Genomic DNA, 23,896 nt, shown 5'->3' on the forward strand with positions numbered 1-23,896 from the left:
ATACATCTCAACACCATGACTACAAGAACCTCCCAAAAAAGACAATATGGGTCGCTCTCGACCCAGGCAACGACGTCAAGCAAAAAACAAAAACCAACTCTTGTACACCCTCCTGCCAAGAATCACAAAAATACACCAAGCGCGAACTTGAGGATACCGAGCGCACTCGTCGACTGAGATACAGATTGATTTTGGATTGTGCCAGGCACAAAGATATGACCACATTCATTGCATTCCCTAACCCCAACCAGTTCGAGATCCCAATGGCCAGGGTCCCTCATACCCTGAAGAAGCAAGTCGAATACATCATTATCTCCATGATCGGAAGGAAAACCTCAATATCAAGCTTTCGTACAACTCCTTCGGGCCTATGATAGGCACCAGTCTTCCGGAACGTACCTTTAGGCGCATGCTCAAGCGAGAAGACGAAATACGTGCTGCAGCCAAGGTGTCCCCTGTGGGTGCTTACTACATCGTCAACCGCAAGAACATACTGATCGAGGAGGTCCTATATCAGTGGCTACAAGTTCAGCGGAAGCAGAACATCCTTGTCAACGGCAAGATGATCAAGAATGCAGGTATGATTCTCGTCGATCTGCAGGACGATTCAGGCCATACCGTGCCTGAGGCACCGTCGTCATTTTCAGTCTCATAGTTTAACGCCTTCAAGAAACACTATGGGATAACCTACTGCCAGCTTCATGGAGAGGCAGGATCGGTCGACCTGGAGGCGATTGAAGCAGAGCTTACCGACATCCGTCAGCATTGCGCCCGATACACTCCGGACAACATATTCAACTGCGACGAGACTGGTTTTTACTTGCAGGAGCTGGACAACAAGTCTTACACAATTCGAGAGTCAAAGTCGGGCACCAAGGCCAACAGGAGCTGCAGGGTCTCCATCCTGTTCTGAATTAATGCTTCTGGTTCCTCTCTCACCATGGTAGACACCAAGGATTCATTGAGGCCGTTGGTCATCGATAATGCGTTGAACGTATGATTTATGTTGCAATCGTTACCTATTTATCGGTGTTTTATATTTCATCTTGACCTTTACGACTCTGTGATGCTCTTTACATTAGGCACAAGTATTCCAAATCTTGAAGAAGATTCGGCGAAAGGGATGGATGAAGAACGACGTATTCGTAGGATGGCTACGAATGTTTGATGGCGATCTCTCGCAGCCAACCTTTCTCCTTCTTGACCCCGCAGGTGCGCACAACAACATCGACATGCGTGATCTACGGACCAACACGCCTTGGAAGCATCTTCACATACGGCGGCTCCCGAAAAACACCACATCAGTAGTGCAGCCTCTCGACGAGGGCGTAATTAGTCTTTTCAAACGGGCTTTCCTGGAGATGCTCAGCTATGAAGCCTATCTCGCTCGCAACTATCAAAAGAAATAATGTGTCTCCAACGAACTCGCTTGGACATTGATCCCCTATGCATGAAGTCGAGTGAAGCCTCTAACGCTGCGAAACTGCTTCGCCAAAACGCCAGTCCTTCCGACGGAAATGCGTGAGCAGCTCAGGCGATGGCGGCCAACCCAGGCTGAATAATATCAAACACTTCAATACTCCTGACACGACCAATACGAAGAGCAGGAGAGGATACATTTCGAGCGTCTGATCGCCGAGGCTACTATAGAGAACAATTGGAATTTCCAAGTAGTAGGAAAGAAGGATATGCAGGAGCTGGCCGAGGAAGTGCAACAGCAGGTGAATGCAGATGAAGAAAAAAGTGACCAGTCTGACACAAGCTCACCGATCGCAGACGAGGAATGGGACATAGCCGCTCAGACGCTGGAGGATCTGGCCGGAGACCTTGTGAGTATCGAAGGCCTCAAGCAAATGAGACAGAGACCGAAGCAGAGGTCAAAGAATACGCTGGATATTCGACGGACAGTGAAGCAACTGGTGCGTGCTTTGCAGGACTGATATGAGAATAATAAAGGATTCCGCGTTATCAGTAGAGCATGTGACTGAATATGTGACTATATTTTTTCTCTTTAAAATAGTCCACCCAGAGAGGTCAATTCAATCTGAAATTAAGTTTATCGGTCGGGTTTTGTTAACAAAACCCGGCCGATAAACGAGTTTCGACTGTACTGACAGGAATGGATACGTTTCACATTCCCCTCCCCTCCATAATTATCCTAACAGTCGGTGTCGCGTCCGAAGATTGGTCTAAATTTTCTGGAAGATTGCCGCCAAAATGATGCTGAAATTGCAATTCTAGGCACCACAGTAGGTTAATTCGCACACGAACCATCTTTTTTAATCACCATAACAATGAAATCACCGCAATAGGCCACCGACGATCGGCCCTGAGCCAAACAATAAAGAATGGTCGTATGTTTCAGAGTAAGCGAAAAGGGTGTTTGCTCTGGGGATCAGCCTGTTTAAGTGAGAGGATGCATCGTAGACAGGACAAACGAGGCAATCGATCCACCTTTCGTGCGCACACATGGTAGCTGCAAAGAAAACGACAAGGAGGATAAGATAAGAGAGCAAGGTTCATGAAAGAAAGAGGATCACGGCGGAAGGCAATAAATTGAGTCGGGGTATAGGGCAGCCAATGATGTCTTTCGAAATGAAATTACAAATACAAGGGCGCAGCGCTGAATATGGTACACTGCGACTCATGCTATGGTCCATTCCGCATACTCCAGTTGGACGCGCTTGAGGCTATGCGTTCTGTCTTATCTGTCTGTGCACATTATCACAACGCGTGTCATCATCTTCTTGTTCGACTAAGTGTCCCCGCCTTTCATAGTCGCAATAGATTATATCGGTGCATCAGGACTCACAGACCACTGAGAGCAGTACACTCAGCTATAAAACGGTTATCGTGAGACCACAGATGGATGATGACGGCAATTAGTGTTTCCCGTGGCCATATTTCTAGAAAAACCTTCCTGGGGGTTATGTGCTGCTATATGGAGTGAAGAAAAAATAAAATATAAAATATTAAATAAAGCACTTGCTGCTCCCTATATTCATTCGAACGAACGAAGAAGCTTAGAAAGGAGCAAACAGAGACGGAAACTAGCTCAACGCGAATTGAGGTGAAGATGGCTGGGCGGGAGGAAGAGAAGGAAGCGCACGCCCTCGTAGAGCAGCCCACAGCTACTCCTTCTATCTATTTGAACTAGACCCCAATTCCACTCCTGTGCCAGTGACAAGTCGCGCAACAACCATATTTCCACTTACCTGACGACCATCTTCCCTACCCCTGACTATGTCCTTTTATTCTAATCTTTAGCTAACTCGCATCCAGCCCCTATCCTTTCCCCTCTTTTCTTCCCTCACTCACGTCGATTTGCACAACGATTTCTTTTTCACATCCCATCAACTGTGGGGACTTTCCAGTCAGGCGTGTGTGAAGAAATCTCCAACTCATCTAGTTAATTTTCGTCTGCCTTACGATCAAGAAAAAAAACGAGCATTGGATTGATGTTGCCTCGAGGCCACTTATCGCTTCGGCTGGTCTGTATCACACCTCTCATGCTCTTTACTTTCGCTGCGCATCTAGATCCCTTAGTGACCGCCGACCAAGCTGCGGTCAAAGTGGACGCTCCTGTTCTTGAGCGACGAGAGATTGATCAACGCATTCTTCCGGACGCTCACTAGTACCGCTTACAAGGGCAGGTCCAAAGTCAAGACTTCGAACACCACAACCATATTACTTCAAAGAAAGAAAAAGGATTAAGCCATCTCGGGGCGTTGACCTCGCATCGCCGCGATCGCCACGGTCATCATGGTTATTATCACCACGTCCACTACCGCAAACATGGCAACCATAACAATCATGGAAAGCACTGCAAGCATGGCCACAATCCCAAACACCGTGATTACCGCTCTGGTAATTACGGCAACGAACATCGTCGCCGTAGTGATGGTGATGATTACCAGCACAACTATCCGTACAGGAATGACCCCAACGACGGCACCAAGCCCAGATCTGGTAAGTAAATTTGGCTAAATACGCTGTGCCCCTGCGCTTGTGTGTGGGCGTTCCAAACTCTAAATTATAGTTTCGTTCATTCCTTGCAGCCTCGTTTAGCATCCTGATGGGACAATAAGACCATTGGCGCTGTGTACCGTTCTAACGGTACCATGGCTCGCTCTGGCGGTCAGCTGGACTTCTTCCTGCAGCTTTGCGCTCTCAACAACAACAACAACCCCAAGCCCAGCAAGCCCAAGCCGCCGACCAATAATACATCCAGCCGGAGCCTTGCATTCTTGGACATCGTCTCCATGGACCCACTTTGTCCAAAGCCCAGCAAGAAGAACATCGACCATATCCTCAAACAAATCACCTGACGAAGCCAACTGGTGCCAATGTGCCTATTCTCATATGTCTCCGTAGATTTCTGCCAACGGTTTCCAGATAACTGCAGGTTCAATGAACATTCCGTATATCTGTGCGATAGCATGTTCAATCTTACTTTCGTCGATTGTAATCTCGGAGCTCGTATCCTTGAGAATAATACCGTCAACTGCAGGATTGATAGACGCCTCTTCAAAGAGGGCTTAAAGGCAGTACGGAGCGTGCCACATTATTTGAAAGAGATGAAAGATGTCAGTGACAGATCCCATACTCACCAGCATTTTCTTGATTCTCCGGGACAAGACAAGCTTGCACTTCGTGCTCCCCGAGTCATACAGATACTCTATCAATCCAAAGCTACCATTCCAACAAACTGCTCTATCGCATGTGAGGATGGTATGCCGAAGGTGCCTGCGCAATGCAGAGTGGACCTATGCCCCTGTTATTCGATTGTGGTTGGAAACAAATTACGGAAAATACGCCACCCGTGCAACGATGTGTCCAGCAAGTTAACATGCCAAATTGACTCTATTATTGCTTTTTCAACACCAACTTATTCGTACGCAGTTGGAGTGCAGATACTCAGATGACAAAGTTTATTGTTGCAGTATCCTCAACGATCGCCCTATAGAGATGGAAGACCGCCTACTACTCTCTGTATAAGGGGTCAACTTGGAAATGGGCGAGTTTATCAGCAAAATTGACTATTATCTCTACTGCGATTTGGATGTGCAGCAAACAATTTGACGCGTCCTGCGGATATGAACAACCCAGCATCATCTACACATACTCTGGTGCCGAACCCAACCTTGTAACTGGTAGGAAGTGTGGACTGGCCAATCTCTGTTATACAAATGGAGATATTAGCAGATCTCTTGGAGAGTGTCAACGCGAGGACGTTGGTTCTGTAAGCAGAGATACCCTTTCTATATCTTCATTAGGTCTACTTAGACTTTAACACACCTTTACTTCTTCTAACAACTGTTTCTATTCTCGCTGTTTCTCAACCACTAGGTCTGTGAAGCTGCATTCTCAAAAATGCGCAAGCACAATGCAACTGCAATTACGCTCGGGACCAATTCTCTAGAATGCGTTCTTGTTCAAGGGTATACAAGCGTAACTGGGGGTTTTGAGAATCGCTATTTGAGTTCCCCAGTCGGTCACTTTTCATTCCACCAGTCTTTTCTCCTTCTCTTCATCTCCGCCGAATATCGTCTCTGTCAACCGTTCGTCCTCTATGTCAGATCATATTTTTCACAGGCATCTCGATCCTATTGATCTATGCAGCACAGGCCCTCAGGACCGGCAATACTGACCGCTCTTCTCCCAGATATGCTCTGTGCTCTTTTTTTTTTTTTAATAAGCGGTATAGCGTAGTACTTTTTAAGCACATTCAGGAACGGTATTTATGATTCTCCCTCTATTCTTACGATCGCGTAGCGAAGAACAATATCACAGATCTCGCAGTCTGCAACGAGTTTTGTGTGAAACAAGGTGCGTTGTGCAAGATGGTCGGCGGAAAGAAGCATGCGAAAAAATATCGTTGCGAAGACATGGTCCAGGAATGCTATGCGAGTTGCTAATCGCGGTACTCTCCATGACAACAACCTGGACATCCTTTCATTCCAATACGAATCAATACAACCATTGAACTCAATTCTGTGAGTCTATTTCGTTTTTGTTTCTTAATGGGAATGAGAATGATAAAAAAATGCTCCTAAAATATATACATGCACGAATAAACCCCTTGTCTTCCTATCCCCGCTATTATTGTGCTGTCCTTTATGGCTTAAAAGAAACCGCCCTTGGAGAACTCAGCCTCCTTTGCCCCTCGTCGGCAAATACGTCCTGAGATTGCTTTACAATTTGCTGTCGGCGCTCGCTGATGCACCCAGCTGAGGAGAACCATTGGAAGCAGCCGTCTGTGAAGTCTCTGGCCAAGAGTAGGTCTGTGCATGCCTCTCAAATCCAAATCGGGCAACGAAATCAGGTAGGTGCTTGGGACCCCTGGAGCCATAGGGGTAAATCTCCACAGGGACCTGTCCACGGTCGATCTTGTGCAACACAGGCGTAAAGATCCTCCAAGCCTCATCCAATTCATCACTCCTGACAAAGTTGGACTGCTCGCCCATGATGGCGTCCAAGATCAGGTTCTCATACGCGTCAGGGACGGACAGATTTGTGAATCTGGACGCATACGACAGATCGAGCTCTGACAAGACCGTCTCCATACCGAGACCGGGGAGTTTCTGGGTCATCTTCAGATAGACGGCCTCCTGGGGCTGGACACGGATCACGAGCTCGTTACGCGCAGCAACATCCTTCTGGAAGAGGTTCTTACCCATGTCCTTGAACTGGATGCGGATCTCGACCTTCTGCTGGTCCAGAGCCTTACCGCACTTGAGCACGAATGGAACACCCTCCCAGCGGGGGTTATTGATATGGAAGGCAGCCGCCGCAAATGTTGCGGTCTTGCTGCCCTTGGGTACAGTCTCGTCATCAAGGTACGAGGGCATAGTGCCATCCTCTGACTTGCCATACTGGCCCAACAAAACCTCAGATTCGACCACCTCGGGAATTGCACGAAGAACATCGACCTACAAAGATGTGCACGTTTTGTGAGCTGCGATGTTCGAATTACAAAGCGAATCGAAGATACTAAAAAAAAATTTCCCTGCGGGGCCCGCCTACCTTAGCATTGCGAATGTCCTCGGCCTCCAAAGATGCAGGTGTCTCCATAGCGATCAAGGAGAGAATCTGGAAGAGATCTGTAGTGGTTAAAGCGTAGAGCGAACATTGAATTAGTTATCGCACTTCATAATGGATCCGTCTGTTGCAAGGGATACAAAGAGAAATGGCACTTACGGTTCTGCATAACGTCGCGCATGATGCCAAACTCGTCAAAGTAGCCGCCACGACCCTCCGTGCCAATCTTTTCCTTGAATGTGATCTGGACGTTTGAGATGTGGTCCTTGTCCCAGCAGGAGCCGAAGATCTGGTTGGTGAAGCGCAGAATCATGATGTTCTTGACCATCTCCTTACCCAGGTAGTGGTCGATACGGTAGATCTACACGTGGACACGTAGGTAGAATCATGGTTAACATTTACTATTTAATATACCTACACGCTCGTTTGGCACAACCTTGTGCTGTGATGCGTGAGTATTGGATGCACGAATGTCGTCTTCAGAATCTTTATCTGAGGGGAGAAAAAATTCCAATCGCGCCAATCACATTTGCCGCCCTAATCAGTTATGGTATCTTTTTCATTTCAGCTATAACCCCCCCACCCAAAAAATATAAGCCAGGTGGAGAGCCGAATGTTGCAGGCCATCTTCGGCTGCTACTGCAAATAGTCGTCGCTCGCAACCCATAGAGTGGGGCCGTCCGCCTTGTGGTCTAGTTATAGGCCAAATAAGGGCTCTCTTATCAAAGGTGCCATGGCTTCGCAATAGATTTCAGCGGCCCTGATAAAGGTACAGTTCCAACTGAACACTATTCTGAACCTTGTCCCCCAAAGAACGAACAATCAGATCAAATTCAAGGAAATAAAGACAGCTTTTGGTGGTAAAATCATGACAGTAATAAGGACCCTCAACACCCAACGCTTTATCCAAACAGACATCTTTTTTGGGTGAACCGGCTCACGCATTGCATTCCACCATCTCTTGCATAAACCCAGCAACGCCCACTGAAAGAAGATGAAGAGTACAAAAAAAAAAAAAAAAATTGAAATCCAGAAAGTAAAGAAACTACTCATCCATTCATGATGGTTACGTCGACCATCTCCCAGGAGATTGAATGAAAGGGTGGAGATTGATCACGACGGATCACGTCAGACGTGGGGGGAGGATCTCTCTGGGAGCCCCACCTCAACAGGTCGTCGCGATGCTGATAGGCCGATAAAAAAGAAAGTACATTGGGATGGTGCGCAGTAAAGCGTCCAGCAATGGGCTTAATCAGCAAATTCAAATTCGCAAAACGATCGATCTCGCCTATTTTCTTTCTTATCACGCAGCGATCGTTTGCTCTGCGCGCAATGGAACCGACGCGAAAAATTACCCATCGTCCCTTTCGAAGCGCGAACGAATCAAAAGCGTCTACGATGCGATGTCCTCAGCCGGTAAAGGACCCCGCTCTGCCCTTTGCTCAATCCTCTCTCCCTCACTTTTTGGGGCTGCCCATTTGAAATCTGATCGCTGAGCGCGTAGCTCGCACCCATGTGCTTCTCAAAATGCTTACCTCCCTTTTTGTGCGCCCAGCCGTGACCCCACATTACTCATCCAATGAAAATTAGCCCAAAAGGAAGGGTTGTTTTATGGTTGCTTGGCCCACTTTCCCCCGTTAACATGAACGAACGTGCTGTAGTGCGCGTACTCCCAACAAAAAAGCAGAAAACAATGATCCAATAAACAGAATATTTTGTGCATAGAGCAAGCAAAAGAAAAAAAAAAAAAAGGCCAGCCAGTATTGCTTTTCCCAACAACACATTCCTTCAAAACCCACTGATGCCAGCACGAATTCGCTCTTACCTCGTCCTCCCTGTAAAGGGCGCCTAAGGCCTTCTGCAGCGTGCGCGAGCTCTCGAGATCCATTCCAAAGGGCTTCTCGACAATTAGGCGGTTGATACCCTTGGTGGTATAACAATTCTTCTTCAGACCATTCGCAACAGGGATAAAGACCGAGGGTGGCAAGGCCATGTAGAACAAACGGTCGTACGTCTTGATCTCCTTCTCGACCCGCTGTAACTCCTTCTCCAGATCTTGGAACCCAGAGTCCTGATCATAAACGCCTGAGACATAGGTGCACTGGTCCAGGAATTGCTCCAGCGCAGCCTTAACCTTGGGAGTGGTCTTGTTCTTGATATACTGCGAGATTCGCTTCAGGTAATCGGGCCGGTCCATCTTGGTGCGCGCATAGCCAATGATCCGGGTCGTTGGTGAGATATGGCCATGGAGAAAGAGGCCAAATAGGGCTGGGAAGGTCTTTTTCTTGGCCAGATCTCCTGAGGCTCCAAGGACTGGATAAGGGGATCGAAGAAGGAGAAAGGAGATAAGGGAGATAAATGTTAGGCGTGCCGTTGTTAATATGTGCAGTAGCGCAGCAGCGGATCAACTGGGGATGCTGTACACTCTCACTTGCCTACAATAGTGAAGACGGGCCGGCCGTTCTGGGCTGTAACGCTAGTGGTCATTGTTACTTGTGGGTAGAATGGAAATGGTAGATGAAGGATGTGTTGAAAGAGCGAGAGAACGGCGAAGCGAACAGAGCGTGGAAAAGTACAAAAAAAATTGTGAGGTAAAAAATATAAGGTGCGAGGCAGAAGCGTGAAATCGGATAGTAAGGACGAAGAAAGAAGAAAAAGGAAGAGGGAAGCGAAGAAAGGAATGAGGAAGAAGGGAGATTGAGTTGATTGCGAATCAGATCGCTAGTGAGCAAGTCAAGGTGCTGAAGAGAACTGGGCTTATAACGCAGCCGTTTACTTGAATGTTACTCGACCATAATGAATGTCGTACGGCAGCCAAAAAAAAAAAAAAAATGAATCACACATGCCCATTGCAAATTCAAAGCAGAGTCACGACTCTGTTTTTTTTTTTTTTTGTTTTTGTCTACTTACTGACCAAAACAGGGAACGCGAGAAACTTTGATGCTTTTTTCACGCGTTAGTCCAACTGCCTAAAGGCAATTGCCCGACGGTTAGGTTATTAATATGTTGCCACATCAAGCGATAAAACTGGGCAGGAATGAATAGTGTGCTGGTTAAGAAAGGCGTTTCGCGTGGTATCTATGGACTGTTCATTCTGTCAAGAGCTTGCAATTTGGCGGTTAGGTTCGTCGTTTCCTGTTGGCAAATTGCTGGTGGGCGGGCTGCTATCCTTTTCTTGTGTGTCATACCGTCCAAGTCCAAAAGGCCAGTAGTTCGTTGCTATCTATTTATTCTTGTTATCATTCCACACCTCCTTCCTCCACCTTTCTGTCTCGTTGCGCATAATAGGATGTCTTCCACTGCATAATAATGAAATGAACAGTCGCGCCTCGGCGCGTGCTTTTGCTGGCAGTTTTTGTCGTCATCATCGATGCGCTCCCACAAATGAGCAATTTCCCTTTGGCACCTTGACCTCAACCTCCACCGTCGCCCTCTACGCAGCTAGAGCACACATCTCAATGGACACCTTTCTTGCAACGATTCGCTCGCGGCTCGAGTCAGAGCCTGCTGCGAATGTCATCCTCGTCACAGGGAACGAATCAGCTGGTAAGGAATCGGAATGTTGGTGCGATCGCATCCTTGAAAAGAGAAGTGTTCCCCTGGGACCGACTTTGGGCGAAGCAATTGAAGATGAAAACATAGCTGACGAACCTTCGATTCATATCGTTGTCCGACCTAGACCTTGACTCGATCATTTCAGCTTTGACCACATCTTTTTTCTTGTCGCGTCTCCAAGCCAACAAGAATACGATCGTCGTTCCGTTTCTCAACATCCCTCAGGCCGACCTGGCCCTCCGGTCCGATGTCGAATACGTCCTCTCCGCCAATCATATCAACCGCGACCAGCTCTTTTTCAGAGATCAACTCCCGATCTTTGAACAGCTTCTGTCCAAGGACCAGCTCTTGTTATTCCTAGTCGACCACAACAAGATTGCGGGCACCATGTCCTCATTGAAAGATGCCAAGGTCGTCGGAGTCATCGATCATCACGCGGACGAAAATCTGTACTTTGATACGGCCAATCCACGAAGGATTGAGATGGTTGGATCATGCACTAGTCTGGTAGCGGACGAGTTTTTCAAGAACGCCATTGCCGCGATCGACGAGGACGAGAAGGAAACTAGCAACGACAATGAGAAGTGTCCCTCCTGGGTACAGCAGGTAGCCAGATTGCTGCTGGGGCCCATTTTGATTGACACTATGAACTTGAACCCTGCCATGAAAAAGGTCAAGCCCTTGGACACCGCCATGGCGAACTTGATTTTCCCTTACGCCCATCTGGAATCTATGGAGGAGCTCTATCGCAGGATCGACGATGCCCGAAAGGACACCTCCAGACTCTCATGCTACGATCTGCTGAGGAAGGATTATAAGGAGTGGACAGTAATCCAGCATCCCGGCAACCAAGAGGTCAAGGTCGGCATCAGCAGCGTCATTGGACTGATGGCCAAGTACGTTGACCGTGATGGCAAAGAGAGCATTCATCAGGCAATCGATCAATGGGCCAAGAACCGCACGCTCGACTTGTGCATCGTCCTGTTGGCGGATGATCCGGGCGAAGAGCATGGTGGATACCAACGGCAGGTGATTGTGAACCCAATCTCAAGTTCAGTCATGGATATTCCGGGTCAGATGGAGAAGATTTCAGATTTGCAGCTGGAGCGGACAACTCTTGTTGATACAGCGGACCTTGTCAGCAGAGGCAGACGGGCTTATTTACAGCACAACAGCACATGCACCCGCAAGCAGGTCTGGCCCATGGTTGAGAAGTTGTTGACCCAACCTGCCCAGACCTCAAACCTTTGAATGATGGCGTTTAACAACTTCCAGAAAGACTTAGATTTCTATCCATCATGTGTCGTAGACATATATATGTGATCCCGATAGCTGGATTCAAGCAAAATTCAAGCGAGGAAGCATTGTGTTATGGATAATTGGTTTTTCTTTATCTGAACGATGGGTCTTCTGAAAAGATGGAGTGCCTGTGATACTCATTTTGATGATGGTGGTGACGATGGTGCTGCTACTGGTGATGGTTTTGATGAGGAGGCCATTGTGGGCGAGGTGGTGACCCCAGGCACAGGTTCGCTATCAACCCGCTTGATCTCCCAATTGTCGTCAATATCCTGTGCCTGTAGTCTCCAATACTCTTCCTTCAGATCCAGTCTTCTCCTGTTCTTGGACAGCTTGAGTCCTTCTTCCTTGGTCATCTATATTCCCGATCAGCGAAATGAGAGGAAAACGCGCGACAGGTGTTAGTGGGGAAGTTGCACCATTATCAAGACTTATTGCGGAACAAATTCCCCTGCAGGCGGGGGTGACATACAGTTTTGGTCCGGTTATCATGGACATTATATTTCGTGGCGGTCAGCTCCGAGAGCGCAAACGACCCTGCGACTACTGTGAGCACAAAAGGCAGCCCAAAGTACAGAACGGGTCTCTTTTTGATGGACTGTGCGAACTTGTCCGCCGGCGTGGCGACTCCGTATGTCTTGTTAGCAAATACCATGGTTGTCCTGTGTCCTGGATTCGGCAAGTAATCTCAATGCAAATGTGAGGTCCTTCAAAGATCACGAATCGTTTTGTGCTCGGTAAAAAGCCAAAAAAAAGATCGAGCCGATTGAATAGAACTGCGGTGGGAGAAAGTGGTTACAGAAGAACAATGCAAAAAGAAACTCTCTCTCTCTCTCCCTCGGGGAACCGGGCTGCCGGAATCGGCACAAAGCAAAAAAAGAGGTCTCGCCGAGACTCGAACTCGGATTGCAAGATTCAGAGTCTTGATTGCTAACCAATTACAACACGAAACCTTTCTGGGCACGCGCTGCTGTGGCCTATAGATCTACATATCACACCTATAGTTACTTTCCTTAATTGCATAGACCCTTTATTGCACGCATTCCCTATATGCACATATCCTATAATTGCTGCAGGTGAGGAGCCTGCCAGCTAGCCGAGCGGATCGCAGGAGAAAGACCTCGGGACGCTTAGGGAGGTTACAGTGAAGTTGTTGGAGATGGTGCGACTGCCACACTAGAAGATTTAGGGCCAGATAGACACAAGTCTCAGAGACTATTCACTAGGAAACCAGCACTGATTGTTCTCTCTCGGAGGCCATGTTGAATAAAAAAAAAAAAAAAAAAGCACATATCCTATAATTGCACAACTTTGCGGACCATGTTAAGATGTCTACCTGAAACTATAAGGAAACGCGACTCATCGCTACATTTATTGTGACAGCTGTTTTGAGGTGTTCCAACAATGTCCGTACTTCACTTCACTTCACTTTACGACGCGAGCGGTAGGGCCGCGTATCGTGATTTCCTGGACCCTATTGCACATTCCTTTGTAGCAGCTGTGGGTTAGCATATCTTTATTTCCTACAACAGTTAAAAAAAAAAGGTCATGACAAAATGGGAAAATACCTTACCAATCTCTTCGTGCCGCGTATATTGCTGCAGCCTTATTTCTCTTTCCGAACCAACATGGATTGCCTCCATCTGTCCTGAGCCATTGTATGGGGATAAGTGAGAGTAGACCATCAGACCATCCGATAAAGTTGACTTGAGGGACGAACGCAAGCAAAATCTAACCGTGTAAAAACGGAGTGCGTTTTGTTCGTGCTCCACTGACCTCGCGCCTCTAATAGCTGCTGGAAGTCATACGCGTTGAGGAGCACCATTCCTTGTACATCTTGCGTCCCTGGAAACCGGCCATCTCAAATATATGCGTTCTTTCACCTTTTAAAGTGACCCATCCGTCGCCAATTAATGAATGTCGACAGAAAAGGGACTAGGCTTCTGTCAAAGGACAATACGCTATTATGAATCTGTATATGGCATCAGCCTTGTAAACATAGCCAATGTACCTCGTATCGGGATGTTTGGGTTTGGTACAAATGCAACATCAATTCGAGGGACGAGTAGGTGCAGAGCAAGGGCTTGAAGAAAGGAAGAAAGACTGGGAGGGTCGGTTCAGTTGATGAGATGACGGAAAACGGCGGCCTTTATATACGCAGATCGTCAGTATCACCGTTTTTAAGCCAAATAGGCTATTTACGAAGGCTTTCCGAAGCATACCACATTGGGTGTCTTGACAAAATCACAATTTTGTTGCACAGTATGGATGCGTTGATGGCCAGATGCAGGGCATAAATAGCAATGGATTTGACAGAACTGAGATATCGTGGGGCACAAACAGTGGCTTCGTATTTCTTTCCACGATGAAGACAAAAAATAACCAATTCCGACTAACAAGAGCAAGAAGCACTTACGGGCATACTGGCAAGCAAATAACAAAGAGGGGGCTACATGGTTGGTATTGTACATCGTTCTTTATGGTTTTTTTATGGTTTTTTTTTTTTTTTTTTTTTGTGTTGTTGCCATCGTTGTTGTATAATTACGTGGTAGAGCTAGAATCCTTCTGAGATTGGTCTGCGGCGGAGGACGTGGGTGGGGCAGTTGGAGGCGGAAGCCGCTGGGGATTAATTTCAGAGAGGGGCACATACTGGGCCATTTCGACAAGACGCTTACGGATGCTGGCAATCAGTCGTTCCAACAGCGCTTTTTCCTGCTCATCTGATGTGGCTGAAGCAGCGTGAGTCGTCGCTGTAGATGCAGCAGCGGTCACCGAAGTCGTTGGTGAACCGGTTACACTTCCAGGCACAGGCGAGGGAGCCATAGATGTCGCGGCCAAGATAGCAGCACTCTTGGATTCAGGGACCTTCGTGGCCAGGAGTCGAACGACCTGTTTCATATCCTCCGAGTTCTGCTCCAGATATTCTCGCACCCATTTCTTACTCTCCTCCGAATTACCGCCAGTCCAGCTCTTACCCCACAGCACCTTCATCTCGTCTGCTGAGGCAGCTTCAATCGACGGAGTAGAGCGCTGAGAAGCCAGTAGAAGGCTGTCCAGTTCGATTTTTAGCTGTCGCCAGGATTCATAGTCAGTCTTCTCGCGTAGAATCTTTGGCCAGGCACGAATGTCGCGCACAACTTGACGAATATCAATCCATTCTGATGTGGATGGTGAGACCGGGGCCTCCTCCTTTTCTTCCTTCATCTCCATATCGACTTCGCCATGAGAGCTGTTAAGTATCCGCTCCTCTTCCTCCACTGGATCTTTCGAAGCGCCATCCTGTTGGCTAGTGGAATCAACGCTCTTTGCTCCCTTCTGATTTAAAGAATCCTGGACGTCCTCCATCTTTACTTCTGTTGAATTTTCCTGCCTCACACTCTGATCAGAATCTGTCATATCAGCATCCTTGTCTCCTTGCGAATCATCCATCTGCAGCGCTTTGCTGGGCTGAGCAGTGGGAGTCTTCTCGTCGCTCTCCTTTAACTCCTTACCGTCCGTAGATGCATTGCTGAACTTATCATTGTCGCCCAGCTCCTGACGCCATAAATTTGTTGTCACACGGGTATCAATGGTAGAGGCCTTTCCAGTTCTTTCCTCGCGGACCACTGCTACGACCTTGTCGACAATTGTGCTCGCTCCTCTGGTGAGAGTTTCAACCTTCTTTCGCACGTACTCCTGGATCTCTAATAATCCTGCGGCGTCATCCTGACTCATCGTTGCCAATTCAGACTCGCTCACAATGCCATCCAGAAACATGGCCAGACTACGAACATAGGCCTCGCCCTTCTCGTCTCCGAAAACCATTCCTGTGTAGGCCGGTATGTTTTGCACACCAGAGGCGCCCCCCATATCTGGCGCAGGTTTTCCAAGAATCGCGTACGGTCCGTAGTCCTGATAAACAGCTGAGCGAAATGCGGTCCTCGGTGCCTTCCAGTAAGGGTAGTCGTCCAGGTACTGTCCATTGTAATTCGGATTCGTCTCGACGAGCGGGCAGACCAACGGTGCAGACCCAAAGTCTTGGACAACAGGAACAAGAGACCACGGGTCCGGATGAGATGCGGGGTCGATGGAGCCATCTGTGGCGTACGAGAAGGCAATAGTTCCGTCTCTTCGGTACTTGATCTTCTTGGTTTTCCTATACTGCTGCGGTGTATGAGACCGTCCAGAATCCGCAAAAGAGATTGGCGACTATTATCCAAAAAGTAAGCAGCGTCTGTATTAAAATCACATAAAAGAAAAACAAAGGTTCAACCATGCCAGAATCAGGTTGATTACATCGAGAGCCGTATCGGTGCTGAGAAGAGGCCCGCGGCTTGAAGTTACAGGGGCATAGGTACTACTGCTGTTATTGTAGTCACCCATGCCGCCAACATCAACCGTCTCCTCGTCCTTGACAGTCCGCAACATCTCCTCGTCCTTGTCCAAAACTGACTTTCGCTCGCGTTCAATAGCTTTGGAGCCCCACTCCCATAACTTGTCCGCCTGTTTCCAGTAGAGTGTGTCCTTCGCATTATAGAGCCGAGCATTATCGCAGACCAGCTGGAAATCCTTGAGAAATTCGTCAATGTTGGGATAAAAATTCCGCTCAACTTTAGCTCGCATAGTGGAAAAGTCCATTGGATTTTTGATCACAGTCGAATAGTCGGATACGAGAATAGGGTCTACAGGTTCTGTAAACAAGACATAAACATCCTTCCTATGACAAGGCGAAAAGTGCAGTAACGTAATTAATGTCAGTATTCAATGTCGATAGCGGTATCAATTGCCCATTGATCTGCGAACGCAATGATCTATAATGTTACCTAATAAAGTTATCCAGCAACTTGTTACAGATGACTGAGAGCTCCTTCTTCTTTGGTATGGTTGGAATGGTTGATTTTGGTGTCGACGGTCGTTTCAGCGCCTTTCCTTTCCGCCCACTCTTAGTCATAGCGGGCGCAGAACCCTCGCGAGCGGAATCATCCTTGGCCTCTGAAGCAATGATCGTGGACAATCCTGCTATTGTCTCGTTATCAGCATCATCTTCCTGATCATCCTTCACGTCTGACAGCACTTCCTCTTCTTCCTGCAGTTCCTGCTCTTCCTGCTCCTCCTGCTGTTCCTCCTGTTTATCCTGTCCTCCCTGCTCTTCCTGTACATGTGACCGGTTCTCCTGCTCTCCATGCTTAGGGTGTCGATGCCTGTGTTTGTGCTTGTGCTTCTTCTTCTTCTTATGCAAGGAGGGTGAGTGCAGTTCCTGGTCGTCCTCAGAATTGTTGCCCAAGGATTGCTGATGGTGATGATAGCTCTCCGTTTCCTCCTGATCTTCGTCCTCATCGTCGTCAGAGACAATGCTGATCTGTTCAGATAACCTCCGCTTTTTCTTTGTCGAGCTACCGCTACCGCTGTGGGTCGGAGGCGAAGGAGGAATAATGGCCGGGCTGGCAGGCAGCCTTAAGGAGATCTTGATTCTTGGAAGTTTCTGAAGCGGCTGTTGCGGTGAGAGGGCTTCGTCGTGTCTGGCGTGGCCATTGTCCTGGTTATGGCGATGGTCGTAGTGGTCGTCGTTTCGGTCGTCATGGCGCTCCTTCTTGCTCTTCTTTTTCTTTTTCCTTGGCGCTGCTGCGGTGTCTGTGCTGTTGTCGTATAGGTCCTCTGGACTGACAGATGTTGATTTGCGCTTGCTGTGTGCGTGGGTATAAAGAGAATGGTGCTGATCCAGAGTGCTCGTGGATGGGGAACGTGTTGAACCCATGAAAAATAAGAGATGCAGTAACAAATAAAAAAAAAAACGAATTCTTTCGGTTGGAAGGGGAGGGTGGTGGTTGGAAATTCGAAATGGTCGTCCTTTGGCGTAGAACAACTGCAGATCAGTGGGTTCGTCATTTTTTTTTGTTTTCAAAATTAGTGACTTGGAGACCTTGCACGTGATATTCGGCACCCCCATCCACAGAGCAACTTCGCCCTTCTGAGACATGACCCCTGCCATCAGGACTAGAGAGATGCCATGCAGATGAGAATCGTCCTACAACGTGGAGACACATATCTTTTAGAGCCCATACAGGAGCTAGTTATAGGATGGCGTGTCCGCCCTGGAACCTTTCGTGTCGCTCAGCCCTATGACAGGCCCGCTCCTTCGACAGAGCACAATCCGAACTCAGTGGACACAGATCCTATCGTCTCTTCTACTGATACACCAGAGCCATCAGGACCTTTCTCGACGTCAATTACGTCCCGGCCACACAAAAAGCTGAGGATCTCGAAGGACGATGTCAATGAAACGCATGTCCCTAAGCAGGACCTTGAGCTATGGATTCAGTCAGAGTTTCGCTCTCTCGCAGAACAGGATCACTATCGTTCTTTCGTCAGCAGCATGCGACATGATTACTTTTACGGGACATGCGTTGACGCACCAGTGAACGACACATTTACACTGGATCTGGTTCAATTGCAGCCTACATTACGAATGCTCAGATCTGGATTCGCCTCTGCAACTGTTACTACGCCTGTTAAGGCGAGAAGGCATGGCAACGACGAAAGCACGATCAAGGACGATGTACCTGTATTTGACAACGTTCAATTGGAAGCTGGATTGCAGCATCTCGATCTGAGCGACATTTACGAGGCAGTGGTAGCGAACAACCATTCTGAGCCAGCTCTTGTATCGTTTCCAATAAAAGGAGAACCGTTATATCTCATCCCTCCACGATCTGGGTTCGTGGTGTCCGATCTCGATAGGATAGATGGTTTAAAGAGCGTAGGTATGCATCTCCTTCCTAGTTCAGTGGGACGTCAATTAGGTGTTCAAAACAAGCTTTTAATACGTTTTTATGTATCTTAGCACGGCAGAGAGGAGGGTTTGACGTGGTTGTGATGGATCCGCCCTGGCAGAATGCTTCTGTTGATCGAATGGAGCACTACAGGACGCTAGATCTCTACGATCTATTCAGGATACCCATTCTAGATCTGCTTAGGACAGCAGAGGTGCGTGGTCAACCCGGTATAGTGGCTGTGTGGATCACAAATCGAGCCAAAATTAAGAGAGTGGTCATCGAAAAGCTGTTTCCAGCATGGGGACTTGAGTTGGCGGCACATTGGACCTGGCTGAAGGTAAGACACCCACGACGTACTTTCAAGCAGACCGCAAATGCGAAACACTCTTCACTTTCTAACCTGCACTTTTTTTTTCTTTTTTTTTTTTTTTTTGCTGGTAGGTGACAACGGGCGGTGAACCTGTTTTGAGCCTAAATAATAGGCACCGCAAACCATATGAAGGCATACTGATCGGCAGGCAAAAACAGCAGAAGGAGCAAATGTCTTCCGGTAAAGGACAAGCATTTGATTCAGGCTCCAATAAGAGATTGCTGGTAAGCGTTCCAGGCCAGCATTCGAGGAAGCCCTCCCTTATGAAACTTTTGGAGGAAGAGTTCTTCCCCAGAACTGATACACCACCTTCCGATCTGGTCTCTTGTCCCGACTCAATCGTGGGCGATAATCAACCGAGCACAAGGATACCGTTGAATCAGCTAGAGCTGTTTGCCAGAAATTTAGAAGAGGGCGTTCTATCCTGGGGTAATGAGCCCATTCGACACCAGTATTGCGGGAGGACATCCAGCAACCCATATACTGTCCAAGATGGCTACCTCGTGACCCTTGACCCTTGTGCGGTCGGCCAATGCAATTCTGGCTGAATAAACATCTTTCGGCGCCCTGGCGCATTATCCATGATCCAGCATTGTTCGCTGCCCAACTGTTCCTGCGATTGTTATTGTCCATGATGATTTAGTTTATTAAGCAGGAATGGGAAGATGAAGGATCCATGGCGGCAGCTTATCTATAGTCCGAGTGTTTGAATGGCGTATCCAGAAAATGTTTCAAAAGAGTGCGTGCTGCTGAATACTGAAAGTTGGGGCAATTGATGGCTGTGTGCTGGCCCTACTCCTTCCTAAACCAATCCGACTTATGCCTCGGTTGTAGCTGAGGGGCCGCGGCCCTTCATGTCCCGATAGCAGTGTGTGCAGAGATGGTGCATGAGCTTTGCTTGACCGCATCCAGGGCACTGGACAATATTCCGCTGTTCCTTGAGACCCTTGGTCGCCTGACGCATGCGCTTCTTGGAATGAGAGGTCTTGCTCTTGGGGACAGCGGCCCAGACGATTGATGGCAGCAGGTCAGAGATATATGAGCCGAGGCGGCCGAGAACCGTCGTAGAGACGCCTTGAGCAGCGAGGGCTGTGTTGCTGCTGTTGTTTGTTGAGTTAGGCGAAAGGTGAGCGAGCGAATACGAGCTGAAAGCACGAAGGGTGTTGAGGTTGCGAGCGGGCTGTGCTACCCTTGAGGCGGCTCTGAGAAGCGACATAGTGTGGGATGAGCTGTGCAAAGACGAATGAACGAAGTGGAGCTGGGTCGATTGTCCTTGGGAAGGGTTCAAGGAACCTAACCACGGCGATTGTTTACATCAAGCCACCGCCTAGATCCACTTCAAAGATGAATGGATTTCCTTTCCGAGACAGTTATAGGTTTGTCATGCACTTCGCCCTTGCCTAGCACACGACCAAATACCAGGGACAACAAGGGTGTCGCATCTAAATAACGCATATCGGCTGCCGGGTGTTCTGCAGAGTGCTCGCAGCACACCACTTGCCCCGTATTCCACCCTCGCCCTTCTCCGTCAAACATGTACGGACTAGGAATAGGGAATTACGCCTTTTTCACCATATCCTAGTAAAAGTGGAGAGCAAGAATGCGTTCCATTTATGGGGTGTTTACTCCCCTGCGCGTACTACCCGCCGCGCGAAAGACTGAGCTGCATTCAAAGGTCGTTGCGCAATTTCCATGGGGGTGAGATGATAGGTGGCTAATTGGCCAGGGAAGGATCCTTCCCCCTCCTCTCCTCTTTCTCTCACGCTATTCCTCATCTCATCCCTCTCTACATCGCTTCATTCCAACACCTCACCATGAAAAAGTTTCTCAGCATCTCTGCGGTGCTCACACTGGCCTTGTTGGCTTCCAAGTCGACTGCACAGCGCTGCCATATGGGCGATAATCAGGTCTCTGTCATTGACGACTTAAGTATCGGCCCTAATGGCAACCCCAACGACAGAGTCCAAGTTGTCTTTGGCGGTCGTCGTCATGGAGGGCCTTTACGCATCGAGCACTTCGACGAGCCATTTGGCATCAGGAGAGGTACACCCATTGAGACCCTTTCTATGTCCTTTAAACGTTTTCTTAGAATGCATGTTGATATTTGTGTGCGTGCTCCATCTTGTCAATAGTGACCTACCCACGCGAGCTTGAGAACCACGCCCTCGTTCGGTTCAATGCCCGCAAGCATCACATTCAATTCCCAGTCCCCGATGAATTCGCCTCCTTGACTCCTGAGGATCCAATTGAGACCATGCTCGAATACCTTGATGTGTGGTCGCGCTCTCGTGAGTCGGAGATGGTCCTGGCTCACTTTACGGACAAGCAATTCGAGCAGTTCCAGCTGGCTATGCGTCGTAAGGACGTCCCTGAAGGAGAGGAGGACTGGCAGGTTGTCGAGAGAAACCTCCAGCAGGTCGCGGATGAAGATGCAGACAAGGTCTATATGACTGCAATGGATTTGCATCTCCAGAGCAGCTCCGACTTGAAGAAAAAGCATAAGAAGAGGGTAGACTTTGACACCTGGTTCAGCAATTACCACGAGCATACTGAGATCAAGGACTTTTTCCTGCAACTCGCGGACGATTACCCAGACTTGATCACCTATATCCCCTCCATTGGTAAAACCGTTGAAGGCCGGGACATCTTTGCCATTAAGCTGACCGAAAAGGAGAAGGACGGCAGTGTTCGCGAGAAGCCGCAAATCTGGTGGCAAGGACTGTAAGTATCGCGGTCAATAACTTTTTTCGAGCGCCTTGAAAGAGGTGGTAGCATTGACTAACTATCAATATCCCTCATACTTTTGTGGCCAATAGCCAGCATGCCCGTGAATGGGCTGGTGGATCCACTGGTAAGCTATACGACATCCTCAATTTGCATTTGTGCATGCCGTGCAAAAGTTAACAACGCTTTGTCCCATTCTTTAATAGTGCAGTATCTTTCGCATCACTTCTCGAGTAATTATGGCAAAAACGACAACATCACTGCCATCTTGCGTGATACCGAGTTCATCATTGTGCCCATCATGAACGTCGATGGCTACGACTACACTTGGACTAGGAACCGCCTCTGGCGCAAGAACCGTCGTAGCAACGGTCTGGGTGCTTGGGGAGTAGATCTTAACCGGTAGGTTGCTTTTTTTTTTTCTCTTTTTTTTTTTTTTTTTTTTTTTTTTTTTTTTTTTTTTGAAAACTAAACTATTCTAACACGATGTGTACTTCGCCTGCAGAAATTGGGATGATCACTTTGCTGAGGGCGGTTCTAGCGGTTTCCCATGGAGTGAGACCTACCATGGTCCTTATGCCGCCTCTGAGCCCGAGGTTCAGGCCATGCAAGACTTTTTCGGCCAGCAGAAGCGCATCGTCGGCGCCATCGATTTCCACTGCTACTCTCAGTTGGTTCTTCGTCCTGAGGGTTGGACGACCGATCCTTCGCCGCACGAGAAGGAACACAAGTTTGTCGGAGACAAGATTGTCAGCCTGATCAAGACCGTCCACGGCAAGAAATACATTAGTGAACCCTCTGTTGCTTTGTACAAGACTACGGGTGCAGGCAGCGACTGGTTCTATGGCGAAAAGGCCACGGCGGCAAACAATGGCCAGAAGGTGTACTCTTACACGATTGAGCTGAGGCCCTCAGACACGAACCCTGGTGGAAGGAGCGGTTTCATCTTGCCACCCGAAGAGATCATCCCCTTGGGCGAGGAGATTACCAAGGCAATGGAGTTCTTCGTTGACTATGTTGTCAAGAACCCATTGAAGTAGGATTGCCTTAAACATATTATTTATTGTTGATGTAGACTGTGGTCAATGACTATCGAGACTATTATTGGTTAGAGTAACTTGTTTGGCTAACAATGATGTTGGAGCTTTGACGCCTTATAAGCTCGTAAACTTCGTCATTTGCTTAGGTCCGTTTGGATGACGGCCAGCCTTTGAGAAAGGGCTTCGCTCAGCGTCTGATCTTTGACTATACTATCGATGACCCTGAACTGAGTTAATGGCAACCGAAATGACAAAGGGGCGGGTTGGATTGCTGTGGCACGGCCATAAAACGTAAAACGAGAGCCATGCATGTTTGTATCTTGAATAAGCAAACAGGCAATAAAGGCCATTACTTTTTTTCGTCCCGCTCACGTTCCACTCAGCATCCGCATCAGCATCAGCATCTTCATCCCCATCTTCATCTGACTCTGCTTCTTCATCCTCATCATATATCGCCTCCTACTTCTCCACATAACCCCCTCAAAAGCGCCACCAATAATGGTTCGAGTCTCAAATTCAGGCACAAGAACCGAGAAGGTGGAATCTCACTCTTCAGCAGAGCCAGCTGTCCCCGCCCGCTCACAGTCGCGAGGTCATCATCATAACAGACTAGCAGACCTCCCTCCTATCCCGCCACCTCCTCCTCCACACGACGATGTCCCTCGCCTACAGGATTTCGAGAAAGCCGAAGGAAAATCACGCCCTCTTCCGGTCCCACCACCACCCCCTCCCTCAAAGTCCTTCTACAACCCTTCAAAGTTTTCGCGCTCTCGAAATATGTCCCCGACATTTCTTGAGACCTTCATGGCTCGACACCCGCGTGTCTCACGGCACCGGCGGAGGTTCGCTGCGATCCTGTTTACAACTGCGACGCTATTAATCTTACTCATCGTCCTGCTCGCCGTCCTACTGAGTCGCAAGAGTAATCGTGGGGATGGCAACAACGGCGGATGGTATGGGTCTGGGAGCAGTGGCGGTATCGGCGGAGGAGGTGGTGGAGGGGGTGGTGGTTATGGTGATACTGCAACAGAAATAGAGCTACAGAAACATAACCAGGGCATTCCGAAGCCGCCAATCAACTATAGCGATGCACCTGGATGGACGCGGAATGGTCA

At 48.3% G+C, this 23,896-nt stretch overlaps 9 protein-coding genes and 1 non-coding gene across 10 annotated transcripts; 5 read left to right on the plus strand and 5 right to left on the minus strand.

Moving 5' to 3' along the window:
* Nucleotides 1-3,762: 3,762 nt before the first annotated feature.
* Nucleotides 3,763-4,328, plus strand: BC939DRAFT_481485 (uncharacterized protein; the record flags this gene model as incomplete). Its single annotated transcript, XM_051559029.1, has 2 exons — nucleotides 3,763-3,969; nucleotides 4,089-4,328. The coding sequence occupies 2 exons, from the start codon at nucleotides 3,763-3,765 to the stop codon at nucleotides 4,326-4,328; spliced, it is 447 nt and encodes a 148-aa protein (XP_051407115.1).
* A 1,653-nt stretch (nucleotides 4,329-5,981) lies between these two features.
* BC939DRAFT_467062 (glucose-6-phosphate 1-dehydrogenase) lies at nucleotides 5,982-9,842 on the minus strand. The gene is made up of 5 exons (XM_051557721.1): nucleotides 9,477-9,842; nucleotides 8,867-9,354; nucleotides 7,201-7,402; nucleotides 7,027-7,103; nucleotides 5,982-6,932 (listed from the first exon to the last, which is right to left on the minus strand). The coding sequence occupies exons 1-5, from the start codon at nucleotides 9,526-9,528 to the stop codon at nucleotides 6,195-6,197; spliced, it is 1,557 nt and encodes a 518-aa protein (XP_051407116.1). The 5' UTR covers nucleotides 9,529-9,842; the 3' UTR covers nucleotides 5,982-6,194.
* A 99-nt stretch (nucleotides 9,843-9,941) lies between these two features.
* BC939DRAFT_467065 (uncharacterized protein) lies at nucleotides 9,942-11,970 on the plus strand. Its single transcript, XM_051557722.1, has 2 exons — nucleotides 9,942-10,587; nucleotides 10,721-11,970. Exons 1-2 carry the CDS (start codon nucleotides 10,356-10,358, stop codon nucleotides 11,845-11,847), a joined length of 1,359 nt encoding a protein of 452 aa, XP_051407117.1. The 5' UTR covers nucleotides 9,942-10,355; the 3' UTR covers nucleotides 11,848-11,970.
* BC939DRAFT_467069 (cytochrome c oxidase assembly protein COX16-domain-containing protein) lies at nucleotides 11,966-12,777 on the minus strand. Its single transcript, XM_051557723.1, has 2 exons — nucleotides 12,368-12,777; nucleotides 11,966-12,251 (listed from the first exon to the last, which is right to left on the minus strand). Exons 1-2 carry the CDS (start codon nucleotides 12,548-12,550, stop codon nucleotides 12,033-12,035), a joined length of 402 nt encoding a protein of 133 aa, XP_051407118.1. The 5' UTR covers nucleotides 12,551-12,777; the 3' UTR covers nucleotides 11,966-12,032.
* On the minus strand, nucleotides 12,776-12,848 carry BC939DRAFT_t171. Its single transcript has one exon. It is a non-coding gene; the product is annotated as a tRNA-Gln (tRNA).
* A 3,517-nt stretch (nucleotides 12,849-16,365) lies between these two features.
* On the minus strand, nucleotides 16,366-16,572 carry BC939DRAFT_380599 (Bromodomain-containing protein; the record flags this gene model as incomplete). The annotated part of the gene is made up of 1 exon (XM_051551740.1): nucleotides 16,366-16,572. A coding segment is annotated over one exon (207 nt), but the record flags the coding sequence as incomplete, so codon positions are not given.
* A 1,271-nt stretch (nucleotides 16,573-17,843) lies between these two features.
* BC939DRAFT_19037 (uncharacterized protein) lies at nucleotides 17,844-18,961 on the plus strand. Its single transcript, XM_051550524.1, has 2 exons — nucleotides 17,844-18,631; nucleotides 18,716-18,961. The coding sequence occupies exons 1-2, from the start codon at nucleotides 17,882-17,884 to the stop codon at nucleotides 18,746-18,748; spliced, it is 783 nt and encodes a 260-aa protein (XP_051407120.1). The 5' UTR covers nucleotides 17,844-17,881; the 3' UTR covers nucleotides 18,749-18,961.
* BC939DRAFT_481489 (MT-A70-domain-containing protein) lies at nucleotides 18,748-19,565 on the plus strand (the record flags this gene model as incomplete). The annotated part of the gene is made up of 2 exons (XM_051559030.1): nucleotides 18,748-18,984; nucleotides 19,089-19,565. The coding sequence occupies 2 exons, from the start codon at nucleotides 18,748-18,750 to the stop codon at nucleotides 19,563-19,565; spliced, it is 714 nt and encodes a 237-aa protein (XP_051407121.1).
* A 302-nt stretch (nucleotides 19,566-19,867) lies between these two features.
* Nucleotides 19,868-20,020, minus strand: BC939DRAFT_384605 (ribosomal protein L32p; the record flags this gene model as incomplete). Its single annotated transcript, XM_051551791.1, has 1 exon — nucleotides 19,868-20,020. A coding segment is annotated over one exon (153 nt), but the record flags the coding sequence as incomplete, so codon positions are not given.
* Nucleotides 20,021-20,831: 811 nt separating this feature from the next.
* BC939DRAFT_507741 (uncharacterized protein) lies at nucleotides 20,832-22,781 on the plus strand (the record flags this gene model as incomplete). The annotated part of the gene is made up of 5 exons (XM_051560918.1): nucleotides 20,832-21,060; nucleotides 21,150-21,738; nucleotides 21,834-21,868; nucleotides 21,948-22,143; nucleotides 22,247-22,781. 5 exons carry the CDS (start codon nucleotides 20,832-20,834, stop codon nucleotides 22,779-22,781), a joined length of 1,584 nt encoding a protein of 527 aa, XP_051407123.1.
* Nucleotides 22,782-23,896: the final 1,115 nt, after the last annotated feature.

Source organism: Gamsiella multidivaricata, assembly GCF_025024155.1.
Source record: "Gamsiella multidivaricata strain RSA 2152 chromosome Unknown BC939scaffold_104, whole genome shotgun sequence".
Taxonomy (NCBI): Eukaryota; Fungi; Mortierellomycota; class Mortierellomycetes; order Mortierellales; family Mortierellaceae; genus Gamsiella; species Gamsiella multidivaricata.